At 35.6% G+C, this 23,076-nt stretch overlaps 1 protein-coding gene across 2 annotated transcripts in view; it reads right to left on the bottom strand.

The window, feature by feature from the left end:
- SLC6A15 (solute carrier family 6 member 15) overlaps positions 1–23,076 on the bottom strand; it is a 51,193-nt gene that overhangs the window by 12,168 nt on the left and 15,949 nt on the right. For both annotated transcript variants that reach the window (XM_037028451.1, XM_037028453.1), the window contains exons 2-6: positions 15,432–15,898; positions 10,663–10,820; positions 10,110–10,236; positions 7,876–8,057; positions 84–194 (exon numbers count right to left, since the gene is read on the bottom strand). In XM_037028451.1, the coding sequence (XP_036884346.1) occupies positions 84–194; positions 7,876–8,057; positions 10,110–10,236; positions 10,663–10,820; positions 15,432–15,720 (867 nt within the window). In that variant the 5' untranslated portion in view covers positions 15,721–15,898. The remainder of the gene's footprint in view (positions 1–83; positions 195–7,875; positions 8,058–10,109; positions 10,237–10,662; positions 10,821–15,431; positions 15,899–23,076) is intronic.

Below are 23,076 nucleotides of genomic sequence, written 5' to 3'. Positions count from 1 at the left end.
CTTAATTTGAACTGTGAGAACATTTTAACAGCAAACATAATGCTTTCATGATTAAAAGTCTTATATAGAAATACTGTACGCACCTTAGGGGTAAACATGTGGCGGATGCCATCAACGGAACCATTTAAAAGGAGCGCTCTAATTAGGAAACATATAAGTACCACGTATGGGAACAGAGAACTAAAATACATGACCTGCAAAGAAAAAGAGAAAAAGATAGGTGAGACTAACAACTATATTTTTAATAGTTTAGATTGTTCTATTCTACACTTTTACTTACTGTTTTTACATGATTAATAAAATAGTTGATAGCATGTATAGCCATCTTAGAATGGCTTATTTGATGTCTTGATTTAATGATGTAAGGTAGGAAAAAAAATAGTCCTTTATTTCCCATTGACCAAACCTTCCTTATGATTCTGCATAGCTTCTGGGGTTGAGTGGTCCCTGTTAAGTCTCCTACAGAACTTCAACACGTAACCGAACAACCATGTAAGGTCGGACTTCTCTGCTTCAACAGTTTTCACCATTAAAATAAAGCAAATGTCCTAGACATAGAGAAAGAATTGTCCTAACCAGACCTTTACTGCCTCCTATTCGTCTCTGTGTGGAGCCTGTTGGGTCTGAAATTTCTCAGGTCCAGAAGAGAACTTCTGAATTTACCCCAGAGCTGTCTCCACTCATCTCACCTCAGTACACGGCCCACCGTCCACCCAGTGGCTGAAGTCAAAGGGTCAGTAGTCCCGCACTATTTGCAATAGTTTCCTGACTAGTTCACAGACTAACCAGAGCTCACCTGAATTAGCTCACTCCCTGCTTCAATACTCCAGGGATTTAGAATACAGTTGGGACAAAATCCCAGTTCCTCCCTCCCACCTGCGAAGCCTTACAGCAGGGTCCTACCTACCTGCCCCACCACGCTCCCTCACCCCAGCTGAGCTCCAGCCGGCCGCACCCCCCCACCCCTCGCCGCCCTAGTCACGCCTCCCTAGACCAAGCCCTTCAGTTTCAGGGCTAGAGCAGGTTTGCACTCATCTCCCTCATCTACTCAGGACTTTTCTCTTTATTTATGTCTCATCTTTATCTTTTCCAGGAAGTCTCTCCACACCAATGAAAATAAGGCCATGCTTTTTTCCATCCAATATCCCTAACTGCCCTCTCCTATGCCCCATGAACCCTCCATGACATTATTATTTTTTGACAGCACTGGGCATTGTTGAAACTATGGTTTTTTATGTATTTGATTGTTAATTTGATTTAATGTTTTTATGTATTTGATTTCCAGTCTCCCCTACTGGAATATAAGCCCTCTCAGGGCAGAAGGCTTTTCTCTCCTGCTCAGGACCATATCCCAAACACCTAACACAGCTGTTGGCACACAGGAGTATATTCCAGTGGTATGCATCTCTGGAAGGAAGAGATGGAGAGGGTGGGAAGAATGGAGAACCGTCAAAAGATGGCTTGAGGCAGAGAAGAGATAATAAATCCAATAATTACTATAGACAAACAAGATATAAGTCAATATTATAATTTGCACTTCCATAGTTCTATTCACTTTTAGTTAATTGCATTTATTTTAAAATTATTTTATTCTAATCAATTGCACTTACTGTACTTCTATTTAAATGCATTTGGAACACCCTAAGAAAAAGTTATTATGAATAAAATATCAACATACTTGAACACTAATAATTAAAATAATTACATTTTAACTGTTATAAAAAGTATAATTTTTCAATCATTTCAAACTTGTATAATTCATTGATTACTTCAAATCACCCACACTGCTTTCATCAGGAAGCCTTCAGATGGGGCACTTTTTATTATTCTTCATGTTTACTTTCAACATCCTTTAAATTTGTCATTCTACTATGTATGTACTTAAGTAGGCTTGATCTCACTTTAATTAAAACTATTNTACATTTTAACTTAGTTATAAAAAGTATAATTTTTCAATCATTTCAAACTTGTATAATTCATTGATTACTTCAAATCACCCACACTGCTTTCATCAGGAAGCCTTCAGATGGGGCACTTTTTATTATTCTTCATGTTTACTTTCAACATCCTTTAAATTTGTCATTCTACTATGCATTTACTTAAGTAGGCTTGATCTCACTTTAATTAAAACTATTCTTTTCATGGTTCTTCTTCACAAACCTTGAGGCTAGCCAGGAGCAAGAACTCATTTTTTGCAAAACAGCTTATCTTAAAAATAAAACACTAAAATTTGCTACCTTATAAATGACTGACTTCAATTAATTCCACTTAATGACACTTCTTTTAATTTTGTTTGTTCAGGCAAATCATACCCTTCGTATGTCCCCTCACACATGTCCCATAACCAACTCATCAACCAATCCTATTGATTCTCCCACAGAAATCTCACACCTGTGCCTTTGTTTCCATCCTCAGGGATGTGTCGCTATTGTAATAGCTTTCTGATCACCTCATCTCCAGATTCTCCTTGCCAGCTCCCCCTTCGGCCCTGAAATCCATCATCCACACTACTACCAGAATGATCTATTTAAACTAAAGATCTGATGGTTGTCAATGAACTGCTGAAGATCCTCAAATGTTCTACATTTTTATTAAGTAGCAGACTATTGGTCTAACAGTGCCCAGTAGACACTGTAATATGTGAAGTCACCTTACAAGTTTCACCTCCCAATGGCAGCACAAGTTGTGTGTAAAAGTCCTAATGGGGGACTCAGCCGCCTTTGGGCTTTCTACATGCTGTTTCCCACACACCCAGTGTCTTCTCTGAACTTCCTGGTATGCTCCTCTTCAAACACACACTCCAGCCCAGTGGTTTTCAACCAGTGTGCCACAAACATTTTTAAATATGCAGTACCTGACTATTTAGCAAGGGGCACTGACCTCTTTTGCCTTGGATTGTCAAATTATCTTTTTGACAATAGCTGTCCGATGTGAATCAATCAAAATTGTACCTATTTTTTGTCAGATTGGCAAAAAGTATATTTTTGGTATGTCACAGAATTTTAGTAATTAGTTTATGTGTGCCGTGAAATGAAAAAGGTTGACACTGATGCTCTAGCCCAAAGGTTACCTCCTCTACGAAAACTCCTCCCAAGTCCGTGTTAGTTGCAGTGACTACCTCTATGCTCCCGCGCATTTTTCACATGCCTCTGTGCCTGCACTTATTCTGCTATGATTATCTGCCTCAGCCATTACATCACAGATTCCATGAGGACAAAATAGTGGCCTATTCACCTCTGCATATCTTACCAGTTCCTGACATATAGTAGACACTCAAAAATATTATATAGGATTTATAGAAAGTTTTCCTTTCTGCATACATTCACTTAACAATAACCTCATCCTTTTTGCAGTATTTTAAAAAGTATGTACCAATTATATTATCAGAGTCATTTATTAATTCAACAAGTATTTGAGTTCTTAAAGGCACTGATCTTAATTCAATGAAGACTCTAGCATAGCTTCCTAAAAGGGAAAAAGAAAATTATATATTTAATGTAACATGGAGAAAAATATCAGCCAAAATTTTAAATGCTTAAGTAGTATTAAGTGGGTCATATCCTTATTTTATTCTTCTGTGAGCAGGTAAAAAAAAATTAAGTATTAAATTCTCCAAGACATGGAGACAACCAGTGTCCTTTCCTAGATGACTAGATAAAGAAGATGTGGTACATATATACTATGGAATATTACTAGCCATAAAAATGATGAAATACTACCATTTGCAACAACAAATATTAAGAATATTATGCTAAGTGAAATAAATCAGTCAGAAAATGCTAAGAACCACGTGACTTCACTCGCATGTGGGATATAAAACTGAAACTCATAGACACGGACAAGAGTATGGTGGTTACCAGGGGGAAAGGGGGTGGGGGAGTAGTAAAGGGTAAAGGGGGCCAAGTATATAACCACGGAAGACGATTTGCTTTTGGCCAGTGGGCACACAATAAAATGTACAGATCATGTATCACAGAAATGTACACTTGAAATCTATATGACCCTGTGAACCAACATTACCCCAATATTTAATTAAAAAATAAATAAAATAAAATAAGTGCCCCCCAAATCATTCTGATATTTAAGATGAATCTTAAGTCAGCTCTTTACAGTGATGAATAATATTTTTAATTCGAATTCTTACATTTAATCATATGGGTTTAATCTCTTACCAAAATAGTTATAGATTGCTTTTTTAAATGGTTAATCTACCTGACTATAAGTAAAATGCTGTAATTTCTCCTTACCACACTTTATTTTATGCACTGCTAAATAAAATTCTTTTACAACTTTGTTTATTGTCTTCTTCTGCCATGAGAACCAACATTCCATGAATGCAGGCATTCTTGTCTGCCTTGTTCATTGCTGCATCTCCAGAACAAGGTCAGTGTCTGGCACACAGTAGGTACTCAATTTAATATGTGTATTAAATAAACTGATGAATGATTACAGTGTTCAGAAAATATACCCTTTTAAGAACTGAGAAACAAAACAATGAAATATGTTTCTCTGGCTAACTTTAAGACCCTCTGGGCCTTGACAATTGAAATCCCTTTTAGTAGGAGATCATCAGCTAAAACGTTGTATTTTCATTCTACTCAATCACTGAAGAACATAAAACATATGAAATCATTTTGTTGATTTTTTTCTTAAAGTTATAATGCTTATTCTAAACATACTTTCATAAAGTTATTCTCTTTGAGGACTTAATAGTCTCGTTCTAGCTGTTATTTATCAGTTGTTTAATTCTGAACAATTATTTCTTCTCCCTACGCTTGTTAACAATGCAGGAAAATGAAGATAAAACCATGCAAATCATCTGGCTGATAGAAAGATTTAAACCAGCCAACATATGCAAAGTCCTTAGCATAGTAGTAGGTATAATGGCAAAGCAATACTAGCAGAGACACATTCCCTTAGAGTTACAAGAAACGTAGAGCTCCTCGTTTGCATCCCTCACTTTGGGGCAGGCATCCGCTTAACAGAGGCTGTGAGGAAGGGCCATGCAAGCTCTGTGTCCTCACCCCCAGTGATGCTGAGCTCACTGGCACTGAGAAGACAAGTTCACCCTTACCAGGCTTGCTTCCTAAAATGCCTTCCTCTCTCTGAAGTTACCAACACTCCACCACTCTCTGTAATCTCCAGCTATTTGACCAGAGTTCTGTCCTCTTTAGCCACATAGAGTAAGCCTTCTTCTTCTTTCTATTCAACTGTTTGAAGATGGTAACCACAGGGATGAGATTTCTCTTCTCCATAATAAAGGGGAAAGTAAAGATTTCAGTAAAATCCAGTATTGCAATCAGGGTTCAGCTGAGGTGTGCCTCCGGGTCCAAAGGCGACTGGCACCCTCACATTCCTGTGTCAAGGCACGAACTTCCCAATTAGCCCTCCGAGGTGTGCGTGCACCCGTGCATTCGCAAAGCATGACACAAGTTGACTCATATTCTCCTTTAAATGCTAAACTCTCTAAAGAGCTTTTTCATACACTATCATCTTACCTTAAATCATATTTCTCTATACTGCACTTGTATTTGGAGGTGCTTTGATTTGGCATACACAGGGCTTTATATTTATTCCTAATAAACATTTTCTTATTATATATATAAGTAATTGGTTCAGATTGAGGAATTATGACAATTTAGATTTTCATACCAGTTGCTGCTCTCTCCTCATCTGGGCCTATTGAACTCTTCCTTCACATGCTGCCCAAAAGCCACTGAACTTTCCCCTGAAGTAATAAATTGTATGTAGCATATAAGTTGTATTACATTCTTCTAACACGATATGACATTAAGAAAAACAACTGCAAAATTCTGTGACAAGAAAAGGATGCGTACTCCTTTAAATAATGACAGGACACATGAAGATTAAGAAGAAACAGAGTATGGCAATAAGACAGGAGCACGGAGATCTTTGGACTCCTTTGGCTGACCACACGCTTCCCTTACCACCAGATGGCATTACCTTAGGAAGCATGTAAATGTGGTTAGATGTGACTTAAGAACGTACGCCTTTATTTTTAATATGATGTAATGTGTCTGAGAATGTTAGAAGACCAAGCTGAATCAATTAATTGAACTTATTTGAGCATACAAAAACATTAACATTCAGAAAAGACTAAAAGATACTCAGATGTGTTATCTACCACATTCTTTTCTTCAAAGGAAAAATACTGTCAAAGTTCCAGCAGGAAGGAAATGTGGAATCAGCTGTGATTTACAAGTTAAAAAAAGTCATCAAACGTTTTTAATTGAAGATTGAGTAACAGGAAGCAAAGATGAATTACAAAGATTTCTGACATTAAAAAGTTAACTATATGGTGAGAAAAAAGATGACAGTGAGAGACATTATAGTGTTGCAATTAAATAACACAGGCTTTAGATGTGGACCAGGATGGCAGACTCATTTTCACCAGGGGCCACATCAGCCTCATGGCTGCCTTCAAAGGACTCAATGTAATTTTTAGGACTGTATAAGTGTACCTACTCCCTAAATAGGGGCAAGGAGCTCGGTGCTGCCACCGTGTAGAAACAAGGTGCTGGCCGGATAAAACAAGATTCAGCCTGTAGGCCTTGTGTTTGCCACCTGTGATGTAGACAAACCTGATTTTGACTCCAGGTGCTAGCAATTACTTACTAGCCATGACACTCTGAGCAAGTTACCTAATTGTTTTATTTCTGTAAAGTATGCCTGGAGCTGGTAATTACTTCTCAGAGTTTTCTTTAGAATAGGATAAGGTAAATAAAGTACCTATCAGTGCCTACAGAAAAAACACCCAATAAATACTGACATCTGTTATTGTTCTTGCTCTGATTATTGTCAGAGTCATTTCACCATCATCATTTATTATTACTACCACTCTTACCTCCGTTTTTATTAGTATATGATGGTGAGTGGTAATATATTTGCCTGTAAAGATATAAAGTCAGATCTATGCTTTGGAAAGAAAAAATAGTAGAGGTAGATTAAAGGCAGAGAGAAGAACCAATAACAAATTCTTGCTATGGCCTAGCCAAGAGATATAGGGGCATTAAAACAATGACAGTAATAATGGAAAAATGTAATATGAAAGAAAAAAGTTATTAGCAATTATTTTCCTAATTCATTTTTTAAAGAAACATAAATCAACCCTGGCTGGTGTGGCTCAGGGGTTTGAGCACAGGCCTTCAAACTAAAGGATCACAGTTCGATTCCCAGTCAGGGCTCATGCCTGGGTTGCAGGCCAGTTCCCAGCAGGGGATGCAACATTACATTGATATTTCTCTCCCTCTCTCCTTCCCCTCCCGTCTAAAGATAAACAAATGATATCTTTAAAAAAATAAACAACATAAATCAAGGTTTCTAGAATTCACTGAATATGTTTTCCAACCATGGCTATTACAATTTTTCCATTTGCTGGGGCAGGCATGCCCCTTAATCTTTTACATTTACTCTGAGTTCCTTGTGGAGATCATCACAACCACCTAATGATACACATATCTTTAAGAAACACTCCACATTAGAGACCCTATTAAATCGTTTATGCCACTACTCCTTGGGAAAACTATAGCACAGAAAAATAAATGATACAAGACAAATACAATGAACAACTTCATCATTCTACCACTTTCCCCAATCTACCTGCTTGGAAATGACTGGTAATCAGAAAATAAAATATTAGGGTAAACTGAATAAAACAGCAAAAGATAATAGATACTGACAAAAAATTCAAAAATCTTGATGAAATAAGAAAAGTTTATAAGTTACTTTAGACTTCACTATAAAACACTTATATCTTTATTTTTTCTCCTTTCCTTAGTGTGAACACCTAGGACGAAGTGCTACTTGCACTTTGCCCTCAGATGACAGAACGGGAGGGGCTTTGGACATACTAACTTTCCCAGAAGACTGAATGCCTTTGATCATAGCCAAGCAAACCATGACCCAGGAAGCCAGCAAGCAAATGGTCATCTTCCAGTTTAAGCCCCCGCTTTCAGCAATGGAACTGGAAATATTCAGCGCTTCTCTGTACCAGTAGTAGGTGGTGGCAGAACTTTTTTCACATTCCGGCTCCACAACTGCAGAAAGGAAGGTAATGACCATTTCAGACTATAAAGAACAGTAAGACAGTTTTTCCCAGTAAGCCTGTAAATCAATTCTCAACATTTCCTAGAAAACCACTACTATTCTACAGAAGCATTTGAATTCACAATAAAAACTCGACTGCAAAGTGTGAACTACCGGTACACATGTATTCTCTTTGACATTTCTGATTACACACTTATGAACATGAGAGTTTTTTATCAAAGTAATTAACACACATCAAGTTTACAGTCCTTTCTACTCCCAGAGTTATTTTCTGGGGCAGAGCTGTCTAATGTGCTTGCGGCTGCCTATGAGCAACTTCTGCAATGAGCTAATCCAAAATGACATGGGCTGTGATATAAAACACAAGGGGAGTTTGGGAAAATTAGCATGAGAAAAATAATGCAAATTACTACATTAATAAGTTTTACGTTAATTATATGTTGGAACGTTAACATTTTGGATATATAGAATTAAATGGAATATTTTACCTATTTCTTTTTTACTTTCTAATAATATGTTTACTAGAAAAATTTAGACTACTCATGTGAATTGCATTCTCTATTTACTGGACATCACTATAGGGAAATATTCTTTATTTATACACTAGAATATAAAAACAAATGATAGAAAAACCGTAAAATAACAAAACCAAAGACATAACAGCAATTTCTTCAATCTAAAATCATTTTTGTCCTTTGTTTTAATAAAAAATGTAAGGCATCAAGAAAAGTGTACACTTGATAGAGGAACAGGGAAGGGCAGGGGTCCTCAGAGCCAGGGTCCTCTGGGACAGGATGTCATCCACTTACGTGCTCAGTGCAAACCAAAGAACAACCTCATCAGAAAGCACCAGGGTGTTTGAATTATCTCTAGGTGAGGGGCTGGCAAACCCTGGTCTACAGGTCAGATCCAAGCCCCCTCCCTATTTTTGTAAAGTTTTATCATAACAGGGTCTTGCCCACTCATGTGCATATTATCTATGGTGGCTATTCTGTAGAGCTTTTGACAGAAACCGTATAGCCTGCCAAGCCAACAAACCATTCCTATCTGTTTCTTTATAGAACTAACTATTCCTGGGTCCCTCCTCTCTCTCTCCTTCACTGTCTCACATCTTCACTGCCCTGATTTCTCTCCTTCCTTGTTGGCAACCAAGTGATGAGATAGAAATCTCATCAATTAAGGTGTCATTAATGCTCTTGTGGTGATCATATTGAAACACAGAAATGTATCAAACCAACACATTGTACACCTCCAACTTACACAGTGTTATATGTCAATTATTTTTCAAAGAATAAGTGGGACTGCAGAGACTACGTCGGATAGTATACTATGCCTGTTTCTTGGGTTTTATTTCAGTTTTAATACCTTCCATTGTGCTAATCAAAGCAGAATAACTCAAAAAATGATGAATGGTGGCCAATAGTAAGTATGGAATCCTTCCTGTTTTTAAATTCTCTTTTCAAAAGTATGAGAACTCTGATAGAGGAAAACAAAAAGACATTTTAAAAGAACTTTGTTAGTTCCAGCTTTAGAAGAATTCATTTTTCTTCTTTTTGAAAATTTTCCCTTTCCCAGAAATTGGAGAATAAATCATCCACCTCTGACAAAAAAAAAAGAAAAAAATGTACAAAATTAAATACTGTCGAAGTTAACAATCAAAGGTCACAATGAAATAACTTGAAAGGGGGATGCAGTTAACAATATTTCAGTAAGTTTGTATGGTAATAGATGATTACTAGAATGAGTGTGGTGACCACATTGTAAGGAACAGATACACAGAGTCACTATATTGTACACCTGAAATGACTGTAACTAATATAACATTGTATGCCAACTATACTTAACTGAGAAAAAATAATCTGAGAAGAACTAGTAAACTTAGATGATACCAAAGTTCTATCTCTGAGTATGCCAATACTAAAAGTGATGAAAATTATAATAATTTTGAAAACTTTTTCCACGTTATTTTAAAAATCTTAAAAGCTCATGTCTTGACCAACTTTACAATCATTAAATATAAAAACATAGTGTCTATATCTTACAAGTATGTGAAGCATTTTTCACCAAAGGACACTGATCCCAAGGCAGAGGTTGCTGAAAAGACTGAGAAAAATAAAACAAACTCCAGCCAATGATGACATTGTAGTAGAGAGCCACAAAAAAGCACACCTGCAAAATAAAATCATACAATTACATCAAACCTATCATGCCCCTTCTTTTGAAACAATGAGACATGTATAAGACTTCAATTGGCATTTAAAAAATCCTACTCATTTTATTTTCATTTAAAACACATTATCTCTTCTAAAAAAATACATCTCTCACAGTTCTTAAGAACGTGCATTACCAAGACTGAATTACACTGATCTAGTTTAGCTTGTTCTGTATAGTAGTGCAAGCTCCTGAAGTGTTTTCTTTAAAGATGATTAAAAAGTTGAGTAGCAAAAGACAGAAAACAGCACTTGAACAATTAAATAAATAATCTTTTTAAAAGTTGAGTAGCAATACACACTCAGAAGTTCTAGTTATAGACCAATTATATTATAATTACAAACTATAAAAATTACATGGCATATGTCATATCAGGAAACTTACCACACAACTCGCAAATCCAATACCACCCAGTTTAGGGCTTATGTAATTCCACACACCAATGCTTCCTCTCCGAATTCTCTGACCCACAGAAAGTTCCAGGAAAAAAAGTGGAATACCTATTACCATAAGCAGTATTAAGTATGGCAAAAGATACGCACCTACAGAGACAAGAACCAATAAAATTTATTATATTTTCAATAGTCACAGTAGAGAATATACTAATTTTGATTATTTCATAAAGATGATACTTGAACTTCTACATTGTATAAGTAAAAAGGAATTTAAAGAAAGTGCAATTTTATTACTTTAAACTTTCTAGTATTTGAAACCTCAATTTGACTGCTACAAAGAGTTTCTGATAAAAAATAATCGATGAAAGTAAGAATATCAATGAACAGCTTTGGTTTCATTTTATTGAAAGGGCAAACAACCTCATTTTCCATAAAAATAATTGATTCCTTAAAATTATTTCCCCAAGTAGGTTTCACAAACTCATGGAAATCTTATTCATGCAATGTGTATTAAGTCATTTACTAAATTTTATTCAAGTTCATCTAAATCATTCATTGCAAATTGGATAAATTAAAATGAATGAGATTTTATGCTAACAAACTGACGTTTTTTTTCCCTAAATAATGACAGCGGAGAAAAATGGCTGCCTCAACTAAAAACAAATAAATATAAAATAACCTCTACTACAGACAAATGTCACTGTTCCCATATATACTTCATATAAAAAGTATACTTCAGGAAACAAGTAATTTTTTGTTTTCCAAATTTCTATGATGGGGTAGTGAGACTGACAGAAACAAAGATATTTCATATCTATTATAAGGTATGTGCCATTATCCTAGTGGTAAAGTTTCCATGCTTAAAAAAATTACAGCTAAATCTCAAATTAATATGCATGAATAGTGGTTTTAAAATGCACTAGTTTGATGCCCTGGTCAGGTGGCGCAGTTGGTTGGAGCCTGTCCCTACACACCAAAAGGATGCCGGTTCGAGGTGAAAACAAGTGGCAACTGATGGATGTTCTCTCACAGATGTTTCTCTCCCTCTCCCCCACCACCCTTCCTCTCTCTCTCAAATCAGTAAACATATCCTTGGGTAAGAATTTTTTTAAATGTACTAGTTTGGCAGTATTAATTTTAGACTATAGAATGATAAAGTTAAATGTAAAATCTATACAAATTTCTACATGAGAATATATATACAAATCACTCATTGAACAACTTCTAAGGTCTACATTAAAATTCCTTACTGGAGTTTTGTCCAATCAGATACTGTCAAGTGGGTTATTTAATCAATGGCACTAATACCTTTTTAAATAAGAGGTCATTTATTGTATTTTCCCATGTTTAAGTGTTAAGAGGTATTAATTGAATAGATTTTGGAAGCTACTCAAATTGTTTGAGCATTCTGCTAAAAAAATTAACACATTTTTGCTCAAATTATTTATCTCAGTACCTATCTATTGCTGAAATAATGGCCATATGTAAGAATTTTCCCTAATACAGTGGTCAGTAGAAAATCTCGACTGTGTTATGCCTGACTTTCAGTCTTTTGGACTTGAGTTGCCTCTACAAAGGAGTATGTAATGTAAAAGTACGAATGTGTGAGCTGATGAAATAAAACTACCAAATTCCCAATTCTAAAATGATTTGTAACCTTCGGGTACCAATGACCTTAAAACGTCTCCCAAAGGACTGAAAATGCATTTCCACACCTGCATTGAATTCTAGAATGTGAATGGGTTTGTGTGTGTGTGAATGACTGGGGGGGAAAAAGAGAATTAATTAGCACTGGACTCACCGTGAATCTTTCCTCAGTTATGTATGAGGGGGACCCCCCAAAACAGAATCTATTTATAAAAATTGTGTATTTATTCTTACATGTTTAAACTTCAATCACCTTCAAAGTGCTCTCTATTTGATGCAATACAACTATCAAGACATATTTTTCCCACTGCTCAAAACAGTTTTTGAACTCATCAATTTTGATGCCTTTCAGTGCTCTGCCGTTTTTCATTTCACCTCTTCCACATCAGCAAAACATTTCCTTTTAAGGACTTTTTTCATCCGTGGAAACAAACAAAAAAAGTTGCTGTGGTGAGATTGGGTGAATAGAGGGTGGGGCACAGAAGTCATGCCATTTTTCGTCAAAAACTGCTGAACATTCTATGTGGTGTGGGCAGGTGTGCACATAAATCAATCATCATGAAACGGGCAAATGGGCTGAGTCTTAAAAAAAAATGCACGGAAGCTGGACATAGACTATAACACCACCACCAGTTGCTACACTGATACAGATGGGTTCCTAGAACACTCAGCTAGTTGGGGAGGCATGCACTACAAAGGACCCACCTTTCAGAAGATAATTCCAATTTTGGGGGGCTCCCCTCATGTGTATGACATGTTCTTAGATACTTAGCTTTCCCTCTAACTGAAATTACTCTAATTAGCCTCCATATTAAAAGTACTTATGGCTAAAGTATAACTAAGTATTTACCATTTGCTAGGCACATTTCTAAGCCTATTACATATAGTTACCCATTTATTCCTTACAATAATCCAATGGGGTACCATTATTCTCCTGATTTTACAGATGTGGAAAGTAAGCCAGAAGAAGTAAGTTAACTTGTAAAGATCACATGACTAGTGTCTAAAGGAGCCAGGCATCACACTCAAATTTATTTCAAATACTGGGCTGGTAGCTTCTATATTGTACCACTTTGTAACCTTAACCACTGTGCTTTAAGTATAATATCTTCAGAAAATCAACTTTTATTAGGCTTATTACTTTTTACTTTTATTATTCATAAGGTGTCTCAAATGTTGAATAAGAAAGAATTAGGTAGTCTGGGGCTCTCTGACTCTGCAGCCAGAAGATACTACTGGAATACCTAGACGGCTCAACACTACTCTGCACACAGAGCACAGGCTTTTGTGCTATAACCACCACCTTGAAAGAATAAAATTCCACTGTTTCGGGTAATATCATTCTCTAGTATTTGTGATTAGAAGAAAGGAAACAATACTAGAAAGGGTATTTTAATTACTTTTGCATGAAAACTGGAAAGAGCCATTTTTGCTAATTACTAACTATGCAATTCTTTAGAGCTCTCCGTCAAGACAAAAATTGCATTAAATGGAAAGCAACCTAACTTTCAACCAAGGCAGCCTCCTTCTTTAGCATGGGCAGTAAGGCTCATAAGGTGAGAAGTCTGAAAATCGGATTTCATCTGATTTGCCAGTCTTGGCAAATGCAATGATTTGTGAGAAACAAAAAGCAGCATACCACATCGCTGCTTATGCTGATTTGATAAATAATTTATTGGGGATGTTACTGACTAGAAAAAGAGCTCACAATTTCAGTGGGACAATGTGCAGTACATCACCGACTTCATGTATTGGTTCATGCATCTCAGGAAGATTTGTCAAACAAGTTAATTTCCTCAAACCTGTTTATTCTGTGCCTGGTTGAATTAGCTAAGCAAGATTTTAACCATATTTTGTCACCACAATACCTTATCTTTTTACTCTTTGTGGCTAAGAAGAAATTCCATATTGAATGGTTATGTTATTTCACTCTATGAGTAAATTGCAACTACATCTAAAATAAAACTATATATATTATATGTATGACCCATGGACGTGAACAACAGTGTAGGGATTGACTGTGGGAATGAGAGGTGGGCTGGGAAGAGGGGGTCTAAGGGGGAAAAATTGGGACAACTATAATAGCATAAACAATAAAAAATAAATAAAATAAAATAACAAAAAATAAAATAAAATAATTCTGTCCAGTCCACAAAACTATCACAAACTGGAATCAAATACCAAAATACTTTTTCTATCTGATGGGTACTGAAACGAGGCACATAGAGTATTTAGTTTTTAACCACACATTTTAACAGCTTCCGTGTATATAAATAATAAAGCTTTAAATCATTCCGTTTGACTTTGGTGTACTACAAAGCAACGTCCTACATGAACAATCTATTCCTTTGAATGTGTTTTTTTTCCCCTTGAATTTTAAGAAATGTTTGCTAAAAAGCCCTTGGTACTTACATGCAGAAATACAAAAAATATATAATACCATGTTGATATAGACACTTTTGTTTAAAAACTAAATATTCTATTTTTAAAGTTTTCTTTAAAACAAAACATTGTCCAAAAATACTATAGAAGAAACAAATATGTACGATATCTAAGGATGGAGAATCTGGTATTATATTAATTATCCAGTTAAATCCCTTCTTCCGGGATCTGCAAAGTTCTGGTCAACATTTGAAGACTAAACTCATTCTATATTATACGTAATTTTTGCTTTTATGAAGAGTTTAACTGCTTAAAATTCAGACATATAAGTAATAGAAAATTCTCTCTTTCTTCAACAATATTGTCTTATTCCAGCAACTTTAGGTTTTTCTCCTGAAAGAATAACTGAAGGGCACAAGGGATGTAACATTTGTTATAAAAGTCAGTAATTTAGAGACATTTAATGGCATCCACAAAAAGAATCTGAGAATGCATTACCCTGAATGCAATCCTAGTGTACTCATAGCAAGCCACCTGCTCCTATGGAAACCTATTCTGAAAACAGAGTTAAGCTCACTTTCAACAAGAGTCTCCCTTGCTTTATTATGGAATTCATAGTTTATCAAATAATGTGATGCCAGCAACATAAGCAGCTGTTTGAGATAATCAATTAAAATTTACTCAGCAATGTATCACTTTAAAAAAAAAGGAAAACAACAAAAAACTTACCACCCCCATTCTTCTGACATAGGTATGGGAATCGCCACACATTCCCTAAACCTACAGAAAATCCGACTTGGGCCAGGATGTACTGTAGCTTACTGCTCCAAGCTGGTCTTTCATCTTCCACTTCAGATACTTCTTCGGCATCTGTGTCCTTCTCATCTTGGACGTCAACAATTAGTTCACTCTTCTTAAAAGCATCATCAGCAGAGTCTTCATTGGACAGAAGGTCTTTGACAGATTCAATAACCTCATCGTCTAATTCTCTTTTTACCACTTTGCTATTCTTAGGCATTGGAAAGTGTGGGTAATATTATTTTTAAAACTTTTTTAATGGCAAATTTGTTAATTCTTTTAAAAAATAATATAGTTGAACTGAAGAAAAGATAGAAGCATCTATCAAGTAAATGCTTGATTCAAGGTGTAAAGTCTTACGGATCCTGGATCTGCATCTCCAATATTGAGCAGGTAATCTGTAAAATTTTAAATTGAAAAATTATAATATTTAAGGAGGCAAGTATTAAAAATAAAAAGACCTTATTTAATCATTGTTATGATGGAACTTCTTACTAGAGTATAAAACACATGCTTGTCAGCCTTGTAGAGCTGACCATTTCCACCCATGTAAGGACCGTGAAGTACACATGAGCTCCACACATGTTCTTTTAGCTCACTTCTTCCTTCTTACAAAGCTCCACTCTGCTCCGACACACTCCACTGCACAACGTGTACTCTGTTCATTAGTAATTAAAATTTGGTGACTCCTTTTCTGAATTCTTTCTTTTTTTCTTTCTAACTGAAATACAGCCCTCATTTTATTACCTATGAAGTTATATGCATAACTGCGTGTCATCCCTATAAATTTGTCTTACATAGAATCTCTTCTGTTCATGTATTCATCTATTCACTCACTTGATATTAATTGTGATGAAACCTTAAGGAATACAGACATTAATAAAACATACAATCTCTGCTTTGTGTTGCTTACATATAAGAGAGAAAGGCATATCTCAAATATAATTAATGCACATATAAATTATGCAAATGTATTGCGTAATTTAAGTGACCCAGCATCATTACAACAAAATATCAGGAATGTGGGACAAATGCGACATGGGAGTCGGGCAGAAACAGTGAGACAACGTCACGCACAAGGCCCAGCACCTGCCGGAAGTGCTAAAAAAGAAAATCATAGAATTTGGGTGAACATTCTCTCAAACAACTCAAGAAAAACACTGCCATGAGACAGTTTTCCTTTCTCTAGTTTGTTTTCTATTGTATGTCATACCCTTTTCTCTATTCAGACACAAACTAAGAAAGTGTACAAGGTTTGTCTACAAACCAATGAGGCTGTCAGTTTTTAAAATTCACTAAACATAAGGGGTTTGCTTCCAAGCTGGATCAGGAGGCTTTAGAAATGATATCCCAAGAGTCTGCCTAATGTTGCTAGAAAAAAATAAATTTATTTGATGGAATTGCTGTTACATTTACATTAGATTTCAGAGAAGGAACCCAGTCACACTTTGATGTATAATCGTAATGAATAAGACAGAGTGGTGGGTAGTCCAAAGGAAAAGAAGTTCTCTAACTTGACCATGTAACTTATATTTTCCCTTTAGGTTTAGATGTTTAGTTGTTTCCAAAACTAGAATATATACCCTAAAACCAGAGATTCACTTACAAGACTTGAAGGGAATTCTGAGAGATCATTAACAGTATTTTAAATAACAGACACATCTCTAGAATAACAACAAAACTTCTCATGGTGACTACCTTCAATTGGCCAACAAAGTTTTGATATGCAATTAAGTTTTTATGAGATTAGGGAATACATCTGTTTAATTTGCATTATTTCTGTCTACAGCTCAATAAATATTAGTTGACTAATGAATAAACATAATTATTGAAAAATTGAAGTGAGCTAATCTTCCAAATTATTTTTGCAGGAAGAAAGCAACCTGACATGTAAAAAATTATGATTTGCTAGACATAATTATCTAAAGGTCTACATTTATAATAAATTATCTAAAGATAAGCTATTGACACAGTAACATAACTAACACATGGATAAGAGCACTGGCTTTAATCTGACAAACTTGGACTTGCGTCCTTACTCTATTACTACTCCTTTGTATAACATCTAGTAGTTATATCACTTTTAGGCTGTTTCCTCAGTAGATATTAATCTATTATTCCTTTTGCTTTTTCATACACATAGAAAGCTAAAGAATGTATCAAAGTTTAGAGATACTATTACAGCAAAAACAGACCATTTCATAAAAGAAAAATTTAAAAGACAGTGTTATTCATGAACCTCCACTAATAATGATTATTATCTCAAATTGTTGTATTTATTCTATGTTTCTAGCCTTGAAGGAAAAAAATACAAAAAAATAAAAATGAAATATAATACCTTTGTACACTGCTGCATGTTACTGACATACCTAATGAATAATAATACCAATTTACACAGAATAACCTTTGGCAAAGTCTACCCTTAAAAATCCTATTAGACTATCCAACATTCATATTTTCTATAAAAAATGACATCTAATGTAAAAAATTTAAATGCATCTTTATATTACAAATGTCTAAACTACATATAACTATATGTGTGGATTTTATAATGCAATAATACTAGGCAACTTTTACAAAATTAAACATATTAATAGGGATGTTAAATATTTATTTGCATATATTTAGTGTTCCTTTTGTATTATAAGTTTTTTTAAAAGTGATAATATATTGATGACAAGTAAAATAACTTAAAATAACTGTTATCTCCCTCTATTTCTTACCATCTCCTACCTCCTGCTCTTACCTGCAGTGGTTATAGGAAAATATAGTCTAGGTTTGCAAGTTAACACTGAAATTTCTACAAAAGCATAGCAAGTCTAGGGGGCTAGGGACTATCTCTTTTCTTTAGTAGATCATAAACTCTACCTGGAGAATAATTTTATCTCACCAATCCATCTAGTGTTCTCAAAGTATGCTTAAACTTGTCTGTCAAATGAACTGAAGGAAGTATGACAGAGTATCACTGTATAACATCTATAAGGATTTGCACTATTACATATTTGCTTATCTTTTTCTTACCCCAAAGTCCTATTGAGTCAGAGACATTTCTTTCTTTTTATAAAATGCTCCAGAAAATGATAGGGGTTTTTTTTAATCCACCCAGAGGATATGATTATTTATCTTAGAGACACAAAGGAAGTGAGAGGGAAGGAGGGAGGGAGAAGGAGAGAGAGAGAGGCATCAATGTGAAAGAGAAACATTGACTGGTTGCCCCCCATACCTGCCACAACCTAGGTACATACCATGACCAGGAATCAAACCCACAAACTTTTGATTTACAGGACGACACTCCAGCCAGCTGACCAACCTGGCCAGGGCAACAGGTTTCTTATATACTCACTGCAAAGAGCCAAAGTAAAGATATGAGTTTCTAAATGAATTCATAAACACTCACTATGAGACAACATTTTGTAAACCTAATTAATTTCAAATTTTCAAGACCTGGAGTTTTTGAAAAGTTTAGATTTTTATGAATGCCAAAAGCTTAGTCCATAAGAGTAGGCCATAAGCCTACACTAAAAAGAGCATAAAAATGAGGTTGACTATTGCCAATACTGTATTACTATTAGTATTTCTGGGAATAGAAGAAATGAACCAGTAATATCCAACAAGAAAGTGAGGTAGAGGTGATATAGTAGAGGTACTCTCAAAGGTCACACAGGTCATATAATCAGTATCAAGTAACTGCACAGCCTCTGCCAGGTCACCACAACCCATTCCAGTGACAGACTCAACTGCCAGACAAGTTATCACTAACTGCCCCTAGGAGTTGCGTTAGCCGCTCCCATCATTATCTGGTAAGGGCCTCCTACCTACAGTCAAGCAACAGATATTCAAGAATGGGGTCAACAAAATATTGCCCATGAGTCAAATACAAGATACTATCTGATTCTGTAAATAAAATTTTATTGGAACAGAGCCATACCTACACATTACATATTTTCTATGGCTCATTTTGTGCTGCAACAGCAGTCACTTTGTATGGACTGTAAAGCCTGAAAATACAGACTGGCACTACTGAAAAAATTTGACAGCCACTATCCCAGAGAATAAATCAGAATTAAAGGTGTAGAGTGCCCCAGCTCACTCTACCTATGATCCATTTTTATGTCACTAATTTCATTGTCATATAGTATGACAAGATAGAACTCTCCTCATTCAAACATGAGTAATTGCTAAGAATACAAGAATTTTACATAGAAACAGGGAGATGAAGGAGTAGTATTTGAGAGGGGAAGAAACAACCGTACAAGTGCAGAATGTTTATCAGGAAAGAGTGCTCCAGAATTTCAAAAAAAAAAATACTACTTACAAAAAAAAAAAAAAAACCACACTCAGATACTCAACAAATCAAATATAAAATATTTTAAAAGTTCCCCTTAAAGAAAAGCTCAAGGAAAACATAAAAGATTAACTGAGCCCTGGTTGGTGGGGCTCAGTGGATTGACCACCAGCCTACAAACCAAAGGGTCACTGGTTCAATTCCCAGGCAGGGCACATTCCTGGGTTGTGGACCAGGTCCCTGGTAGAGGGTACAGGAGAGGCAGCCACAGATTGATATTTCTCTCCCTTTCACCCTCCCTACTCCTCTGTCTAAAAATTAAAAAATAAAATCTTTTTGAAAAAGATTAACATGAAAAAAGTTAGATATATGAATACTGACTAAAAGTACAAGATAGGAAAATTCATTATCGCAATAAAAGGCATATCAGAAAGAAGTAAAACTAGAATAACTGCAACCACATTCAGAGAAATGGAGGGAAGGCTTAAGGAAACTTCTCAAAAAGAATAAGAAGAGAAAAATATTGTAATATACAGAAAAAGCTAGTGAATACTTAGATAAGAGAAATTCAACAAACTTAAAATTGGTATACTAAGGCAAAGAAAACAGAAGTAATAAAACACAAAATATTAAATGATAAAATGACAGAAGTTTTATTTAGATTTGTATTTTCAAATAATAAAACCACTACAAAATGATCGATATTGAGAAATTACTGGAATAAAGATTCCTAGGGATTTCAAGCAGAAGTATGAAGGGAAAATTAAAAAAATTCTCAGGATATTCAATAACCTTTATTAATACTAAGAGGGGAGCCCTGGCTGGTGTAACTCAGTGAATTGAGCACAAGCCTGTGAAGCAAAGGGTTGCTGGTTCAATTCCCAGTCAGGGCAGATGCCTGGGTTGCAAGCTAGGTCCCCAGTAGGGGACACATGAGAGGCAACCACACATTGAGGTTTCTCTCCCACTCTTTCTCCTTCCCTTCCCCTCTCTCTAAAAATAAAATAAATAAAATATTTTAAGAAAACTAAGAGGGGAAAAAAAACTCAATCCCCAATTTTCATACTCAGTTATTTTGTTTTCCAAACACAAAGGTCATAGGAAAAAATTTTTAACCATGAGAGATCTTATGAGCCCTACTGGAAAAGGAGAGAAAGGTGCTATATGATCACCACGAAATTTAGCGAATCAAGACAGAAAACAAAGACCTCAGTAACAAAGAAGCCATGTTAGAGAATAAAAAAGTAAACATTAATTTAAAGAAGAAAATAAGCTGTAAAATCTTAGATACTGTATTCAGAGGAAAATATATAAATTAAAACGTAAAAATAACATAAAAATCAGAAATTGAAATGGGATAGAAAGAAATAAAAGTATGAAAATGTCCTCTTCTTGCAGAGTAGGAGGGAATTTAGGATACTATTCTAAATATAAAACTCATAATCTTTTTTTCCCAATTTTATTTAATTATTTTTCAAGTACAGTTTTCTGTCTATTACTCCCATCCCATCCCACCCCCGTGCTCCCCCCTCCCTCCCATTTCCACCCTTCTCAGTTGTTGTCCATGTATCCTTTATATATGTTCCTCTAAATCCCTCTCCTATTTCCCCTGAAATTCCCTCCCCTCTCCCCTCTGGTCACTGTCAGCCTGTTCTCTATTTCAGTGTCTTTGGTTATATTTTGCTTGCTTGTTTGTTTTGTTGTTTAGCTTCCTGTTAAAGGTGAGATCATATGGTATTTGTCCTTCAACACCTTTTTTTAAAGATTTTATTTATTTATCTTTAGAGGGGAAGGGGAGGAGAGAAGGAGAGAAGTATCAGTGTATGGTTGCCTCTCATAAGTCCCCTGCTGGGAACTGGCCTGCAACCCAGCCATGTGCCCTGACTAGGAATTGAACCGCAATCATGTGGTTCACAGGCTGGTGCTCATTCCACTGAGCTATGCCAGCCAGGGCTAAAACTCATAATCTAAAACAGGAAAAGAACCTCAATCTCATCATGTTTTCATGTAATCCTTCTTATTTAATTTTATTTTTTAATATATTTTATTGGTTACGCTATTATAGTTGTCCCATTCCCCCCCTTTATTCCCCTCTGCCTTGCATAGCCCCTCCCACCCACACCTGCTTTATTTCATGTCTATGTGTCATACATATAAATTCCTATACCATTCTTAACCTCCCCATCTATTTTCTACCTACCATTTATGCTACTCATTCTCTGTACCTTCCCCTTCTCCCCTTCCCATTCGCCCACTGATAATCCTTCATGTGATCTCCATTTCTAAGATTCTGTTCCTGTTAGTTGTTTGCTTGGTTTGCTTTTGTTGTTGTTTTTAGGTTCAGTTGTTAATAGCTGTGAGTTTGTTGTCATTTTAATGACAACCAAGATATGAATCTTTGATCTTCTTTTTCTTAGATAAGTCCCTTTAACATTTCATATAATAAGGGCTTGGCAATGATGAACTCCTTTAACTTGACCTTATCTTGGAAGCACTTTATCTGCCTTTCTATTCTAAATGATAGCTTTGCTGGATAGAGTAATCTTGGATGTAGGTTCTTGAGTTTTGTGACTTTAAATACTTCTTTCCAGCCCCTTCTTGTCTGCAAGGTTTCTTTTGAGAAATCAGCTGGTAGTCTAATGGGAACTCCTTTGTAGGTAACTGTCTCCTGTTCTCTTATTGCTTTTAATATTCTCTCCTCTTTAATCTTGAGTAATGTAATTATGATGTGCCTTGGTGTGTTCCTCCTTGGGTCCAACTTCTATGGGACTCTCTGAGCTTCCTGGATTCCATGAAGATCTCTTTCCTTTGCCAGATTGGGGAAGTTCTCCTTCATTATTTTTGCAAATAAATTTTCAATTTTTTGGTCTTCCTCTTCTCCTTCTGGAACCCGTATGATTAAGATGCTGGGATGTTTAAAGGTGTCCTGGAGGTTCCTAAGCCTCTCCTCATTTATTTGAACTCTTGTTTCTTCCGTTTTGGTTAAATGTTTATCTCTTCCTTCTGCTCCAAACCCTTGATTTGAGTCCTGGTTTCCTTCCCGTCACTGTTGGTTCCCTGTAGATTTTTCTGTATTTCACATAATGCAACTTTCATTGCTGCCTGGGTCTTTTTCATACTGTTGAAGTACCCAGAGAGTTCTTGGAGAATCCTGATAACCAGTGTTTTGAGCTGTGCATCTGATAGGTTGGCTATCTCTTCATCACTTAGTTGTATTTTTTCTGGAGTTTTGATCTGTTCTTTCATTTGGGCCTTTTTCTCTCAGCATGCCTGTTACATAGTAAGGGGAAG

This window comes from Sturnira hondurensis, unplaced genomic scaffold (genome assembly GCF_014824575.4).
Source record: "Sturnira hondurensis isolate 20B ecotype Veracruz unplaced genomic scaffold, ASM1482457v3 Scaffold0019910, whole genome shotgun sequence".
NCBI lineage: Eukaryota > Metazoa > Chordata > Mammalia > Chiroptera > Phyllostomidae > Sturnira > Sturnira hondurensis.
This window is presented reverse-complemented; position numbering and strand designations above follow the sequence as displayed.